The sequence below is a fragment of the Microtus ochrogaster genome, unplaced genomic scaffold (genome assembly GCF_000317375.1).
Source record: "Microtus ochrogaster isolate Prairie Vole_2 unplaced genomic scaffold, MicOch1.0 UNK14, whole genome shotgun sequence".
NCBI classification, from domain to species: domain Eukaryota; kingdom Metazoa; phylum Chordata; class Mammalia; order Rodentia; family Cricetidae; genus Microtus; species Microtus ochrogaster.
The window spans coordinates 2,223,183-2,229,785 of record NW_004949112.1 but is presented as its reverse complement, the minus strand read 5'-3'; the positions used below and the strand labels follow the sequence as shown (position 1 = coordinate 2,229,785).

The 6,603-nt window shown below is 50.9% G+C and overlaps 1 protein-coding gene across 1 annotated transcript in view; it reads right to left on the bottom strand.

Moving 5' to 3' along the window:
• Positions 1-6,603, bottom strand: part of Prr12 (proline rich 12) — a 24,290-nt gene that overhangs the window by 4,714 nt on the left and 12,973 nt on the right. Inside the window, exons 8-10 of the mRNA XM_026789079.1 lie at positions 1,900-2,016; positions 1,629-1,762; positions 1,022-1,521 (exon numbers count right to left, since the gene is read on the bottom strand). Of these exons, the coding sequence (XP_026644880.1) occupies positions 1,022-1,521; positions 1,629-1,762; positions 1,900-2,016 (751 nt within the window). The remainder of the gene's footprint in view (positions 1-1,021; positions 1,522-1,628; positions 1,763-1,899; positions 2,017-6,603) is intronic.

Here is a 6,603-nt window from a genome sequence, read left to right as displayed (position 1 = left end):
TTCCAGGACAGGCTCCAAAGCCACAGAGAAACCCTGTCTCGAAAAACCAAAAAAAAAAAAAAAAAAATAAGCCTAAGCTATCGGCCAAGAGGAAGCATATGCCTTATCCATCTAAGATCTATCTAGCAGAGAAGGCCTTGCTGTTGTTACTTTGGAGGTAAGAAGACACGGGCAGCCAGGCTAGTCCTCCCGCCCAGTATGGGTGTCACCACGCTGGGCATCAGGCTGACACAGAGCCCTTGTCGTGCCCATTGTAGGCAAGATCCCTCCTCAGGTTGTACCCATTATGAGACCAATTCTACAGACAAGGAAACAAAAGGTCATGCCTTTCCCAAGGTCACCCAGGTAATCAGAAAAAACACCATCTCTGGGCCCCAGGATAGAAGCTGGTCCCACATCTGTCCCAGGCCTATGGAACTGACCCATGCTGCACCCAAATCACCCATCCATCAACATAAAGGGCACTGCTGGCCTTGGTGAGCCACCCATGACAGGTGCTGCCCTTGGAGCCTGTCCCCCTTGTTTGTACATTCATTTATTCTGCAATACTCAAGATTCAAACACTGAGATACATCTCAGCCTTATTTTTATTTTGGAAATGTCTTGTTGGCTTGCTATGTTTTCCCTGAGGCAGGGTTTCTCTGTGTAGCCAATGTCCCAGAACTCACTCTATCCACCAGGCTGGCCTTGACCTCACAAAAAGATCCTCCTGCCTCTGCTTCCGAATGCTGGGATTAATGACCTCCACCACCCAGCTGTTCTTTTATTATTTTTCTTGATACAGTATTCTTATGTAGCCCTGCATGGCTGGCCTCTGTCACTCAGGGCTGCTCTGAACATTACTGAGATCAGCAGACACTGTTACATAGGAAAGTGTGATTGTTAACTGTTAGCTTCTTTCACTAATGGGGAGTTCCCTTTGTCCCCATTTTGTGGAGGCTATCAGCAGCCCTCCTCAGGCTGGCACTCACCCTGTTCCCTCCCTAGGTGACCCCCTCTGCCTATAGCTGCTGGAACTTACCGTCCTCGCTGGGAGCACCAGGGGAGGACTCCGAGTCTGATGAGCTCCCCCCAGGCCCGCCGCTTGCTGAGGCATTACCCACTGCCTCTTTCAGCCACTTCTTTCTCTTCTTTGGAGGTGGCTCAGCCTTCACCTTCGTAGGCCTGGTTTTGGGCAGCCGGGAGGTGGTAGACTGTCCTGCGGCCAGGCTCCGGTCAGTCCTCATCTGCCGCCCACTGGCAGCCCGTTCACTCCGTAAGGGCCGATCACTACCACGGGTTACCCTCTCCTTCTCCTTCTCCTTCTCCTTCTCCTTCTCCTTCTCCTTCTCCACAGGTCGGGGTGGGGATGGCTTTTCTGGGGCAGGGGTCTCGAGTATGGCAGGCTCGGGTGTCAGTTCTGGAGGCTTCTCCGATGTTGCTTTCTCAGGGGTCTCAGGCTTAGTAGGTGTGGCTGGGGCTTTCGATGGAGGTGCAGAGCTGCCCCCCACAGGGGTAGGGGCCTTGCTCTGACCAGACCGTCTGGAAAAAGAGAGGTGACTGCCATCAGCAGGTTGAAGAGTATGACTCCCATCCCGGGGAACCTGAGATACACCCTTCCCTCTCAGAGACCCTGTCACGGTCAGTACCTGACTGGCAATGGGGGCCGGTGCCAGGGTTTCCGAGCGCACACCCTCACATAATCCTTCTTGTTGACATTCTCCAAGAACTTCACATAGAGGCGCTGGTATCGGTTTTTCGCATCCCCAAAATAACCCAAATACTGTGGAGGGACCAAAGCATGTGAGAGCCGGCACACTTCACCCAACCTACCCCCAGAAACGGAGTTCCCACCCTGCCCTGGGCCATGCCAGAGAGGGATCCCAGTACTGAGCACTCTATCCCAACCCAAAGGCTTACGTTACTGGTGGCACAAAACTGCCTCTGGCCATCCTTGATCTCTGGAGTGAACTTCTGCAGAAGGGCCTTCTGGACACGCCAGATAGGTGGAGGCTCACGGCCAGTCTGTAGTGCCAGCTGAGGAGGAGAACAGGGAGGCCTACAAGGTTACCCTCCACAGAGCAAAACACAAAGCTGGAGAGCTACGGTAGCTCACACCTCTCATCCCAGCACTCAAGAAACTGAAGGAGGAGCATTGCCACAAGTGTAAGTGGCCTAGGCTATACTGCAAGGCTGTCACAAAAACAACAGAAACAAACAAAAATAAAAAAACCTAAGACCTGAGCCGGGCGGTGGTGGCGCACGCCTTTAATCCCAGCACTTGGGAGGCAGAGGCAGGCGGATCTCTGTGAGTTCGAGACCAACCTGGTCTACAAGAGCTAGTTCCAGGACAGGCTCCAAAGCAACAGAGAAACCCTGTCTCGAAAACAAAAAACAAAAAACACCTAAGACCCATCTACAAGCAGCACTGCCCTCATGATGGTCTCATGAGGCCCTCAGCCCAGATGAGCCTGCCTGCCATCCTCCTAGGTCCTCCCCAGTATCTGGGACGGCAGGCTGCACAATCTGGGCCAGCCACCTTGAGTAGGCTTCTTCTGCGTAATCCACAGTGTTTTACCTGTTACTTAAGTAAGGTAAGCTCTGAACACCCACCCACCATCAGTGATACACGAACACTTGCTAGACCCAGGGTCGCAGCAGCAGAGACTCAGAGCCCTGGACATCTCCAACACCAGCATCCCTGCCTCCCCTGGGCACGTCACTTTAGCCAAGACCCTCTCTGTGCCTCCTCTTCAGCAGACTGTTAGAACACCTTCTTTGCACTCATGTGACTGATCTAAGAGTCATAGAAAATTGAGTGTGTGTAAGCAAAGTGTACCAGTCCAAAAACAGATGCCACTATCTAGCACGCAGGCCTCAATATTGGAGCTGGTACCCAGAGCAGACATCATTAATAGACCCCAGATTACGCTACCTCTGAATGCAAAGCTAAAAGGGGAACAAGGCTAATCAATAATTTGTGATAATATAAAGAGAAAATCTATGGGACTAGGTTAAGAAGCCAGAGTTGGGGCTGGAGAGACGGCTCGCTGGTTAAAAGAACATAACGGTCTTCTAAATGACTTAGGTCCAGTCCCTAGCACATTAGATGGGTCACGGATGCCTGCAGCTCTAGCCCCTGAGGGCCCACCCACATAGAACACACACTTACAAAGACTACACAGAAATAAAAATAAAATAAATCTTTAAAGAGGCAGAGACAATTCAACCTGGCCCCTTCTTGTAGGGGTATAGCCTGAAGGTACCATCCAGAATCAGGAAGAAGCCTTTGCCAGAAACCAAATCTGCCACAGGCTGACCTTGAACTCCCAGCCTCCAGACCTGTGAGCAAGATGTTGTTTTCTTGCTACCCAGGTTACTGCAATTTAGTACAGCAGTCTGAGGTGACATTAACAACGACAAAGCCTTCTACGAGCCATTCAAAACACAGGCAATGGGCTGGAGAGATGGCTCAGCAGGTAAAAGCATTGCCTGCTCTTCCAAAGGTCCTTAGTTCAATTCCCAGCAACCACATGGTGGCCCACAACCATCTGAAATGAGATCTGATGCCCTCTTTTAGCCTGCAGGCAAACACACAGACAGAATATTGTATACATAATAAATAAGTAAATAAATCCACAGGCAGCTGAAGCAGGAGGACTGAGGGATCAAAGCCAGGCAAAGATACATAGTTAAGACACTATCTCAAGAAGTAAAGAGTTCAGGGGATGCAGTTGAATGGCAGACCCCCTGCCTAGAATCCCCTGTGAGGCTCCGGGGTGCGGCTCAGCCACAGGGCATTTTCCTAGCACATTTTCTCCCAGGGTCCCATCCTTAGGCCTGGGAAACAACAAGAACACTACAAGGAGTCGAGCTTTGCCAGAACAGATAGTTAGGGATTAGGGACGAGAGTCATCAATCTGGCAGATGAAGGGCAGGCAACAGGGACAGAAGAGAGGTTCTCCCTCTTGACCTCTGACGTCCTCCGTTCATTCCAGGGTTGTCAGGGTCCCACACCTGGCACATGACCTTCACACGTGACAGGGACCACAGAGGAGATAAAGACAGACGTGGTACTGCATGCCTGTGATTCCAGCACTGTGGGAGTCTTGACTGCTTTGAGGTCAAGGCCAGCCTGGGTTAGACACACAAAAGAGCTCCTGACAGAGGTGAAGTGTAAATGGGTGCTTGGAGAAAGCATATGAGGGAGCAAGCCAGCCATGGATCAAGTATGTCCTGGATGACACAAGAAAGCACAGATGAGGGCTGGAGAGATGGCTCAGAGGTTAAGAGTACTGGCTGCTCTTCCAGAGGTCCTGAGTTCAGTTCCCAGCAACCACATGGTGGCTCACAACCATCTGTACTGAGATCTGGCGCCCTGCTCTGGCGTGCGGGCATACATGGAGGCAGAATGTTAAAAAAAAAAAAAAAAAAAAGCACAGACGGGGCAGGAGAGATGGCTCAGAGGATCCGGGTTCAATTCCCAGCACCCTCATGGTAGAAATTAGTTTCCACCCTCATGGGGGTGGAAAGGAGGAGTTATCTAACCACTTGCTGAATAGAGAGCACACAGCAGGTCCTGGATAAAGTGGTACACAGAGACACAGCAGGGATGCAGGAACCCCAAATCCAGTCCTTTCTTCCAGGCTTCCAAACAGCTCCCATCCCTCCTGTGATATCACAGGCTAGGGCAGAGGCCCCCAAAGATGAGAGTCTATTGCAGATGACCTTCTGCTCAGCTCCAAAATATCTCCTGGGCTCCAAACAGACTGTCAGCCTGACAGGGAGACAATGCCTGTGTCCTCTCTCATCCCAAACCTTGCCCTGTAGGAATCAGACCTCTCAAAGTCTGCAGTTCATGTCACAGACTTTCTGAGTCTGTGACTTTTCTTGCCCAGCCAGTGTGAACACAAAACTCACTGTTCTGGTTCTGAAGAGACCTCCAGGAGGTCCTGTTGGGACTTCTCAACAGGCACCAACCCTCTCCACATCTGCCCCTCTGCTTTTCCCAGCTGGGCGTTTGGTCTTCCTCCAAAACATCCTTCCTAATCTTCACTATTGCATGTGTCTGTGGGTATCTGCACTTAAGTGCAGTACCAGTGGAGGCCAGAAGAGGGCAAAGCATCCTGGGGCTAGAATTAGCCATAATCTTAAGGAATACAGTGTGGGTGTGGGGAACTCAGGTCCTCTCCAAGAGCAATAAGCACTCTTCACAGCTAAACCATCTCTCCAGTCCCCTACTTTCATCCCCCGGATTTCACGCCCTTTCACCCTCCCAATCTATCTTTAAGGCCTGTCCATCCAGGCTCTCTTCACTAACCACGCCCAGTGACTGGAGGAAGCTGCCCAGCTCATGGACCCCACACTGAGGAAGTCAGCTCACTGGGCAGGACTAGCACTGGTCCCATCTTGGTACTGACTAGGACCAATCAGATCATCTCCCAAGAATGTGACCTGTGACCTGTGACAAGCTAAGCCGCCATTGCTGCTGTAAGCAGGAGGAATGTAGCAGGTGAGCTGCCCACACCCACACAAGCTATGTGACAAGAAAGGTCAGCTGGATCCAGTGGCCTGGAACTCTCTACGTAGACAGGTCAGCCTCCAACTTGTGGTAATCCTGCCTGCCAGAGTCCCAAAGGCAGGGATTCTAGAAGGGGCCACCATGCCTGGATAGACAAGAAAATTTCTTGTGTGCCAGAGTTCAAGGCCTCTCAGAGCAACAGAGCAAAACCATACAACAAAACAAAACCAAACTAGGCCTGAACAACAGGAAGGCAGTCATGGACAGGGGCAAGGAACACACGGCTCTCATGGCTCTTTGGACTTAATCCCAGCCACCTCCTTTATCTCCCTGCAGACCAAGAGCCCCACCAGCAAAAGCTATGTCTTCAAGATCCACCTGCCTCTGCCTTCCCAGTGCTGGGGTTAAAGGCGTCCGCCACCACTGTCTGGCTCCCCTGAATTTTTTTCTATTTGTGGGAATGAGACAGTGTAAAATCTTACACATAGGCTTGCGATGGACCTCAGCAGTAGAGCCCCTGCTCTTCAGTGAAGGTCCCAGAAACGGAACTCAAGCCATCAAAGTCTGGGACAGGTGCCTTTACCTAAAGAATCATCTCACTGGACCTGATTTTTAAATTAATAAATATCAGTTCATTTGTGTATATACAATTCATACTCCATGCTGTAACTATGGAGTTGGAGGAAAACTCGTGGGAATCTGCTTCCTCCTTCTGCCTTGGGAGACCAAGGGATCGAACGCAGGGTCTACCTGTCTCTACCTGCAGAACTACAAGTAGATACCACCTGAGAGCTTGTGGGATGGAGTTCAGTAAGGGACTTACCAACTGAGCCATTTCCCTAGCTTTCGCTTCATTTGATACATCCTGTATACCAGGTTGGTGAAGATGACCTCGACTTTTGACCTTACTGGCTCCATTTCCCAAGCGCTGGGATTACAGGTCCACACCATTGTGTCTATGTCTACTGCAGACTGCAGGTTCACACCATGGCTATGTCAGCTGCGGACTGCAGGTTCACACCATGGCTATGTGTACTATGGATTGCAGGTTCACACCATGGCTATGTCTACTGCAGATTGCAGGTTCACACCATGGCTATGTG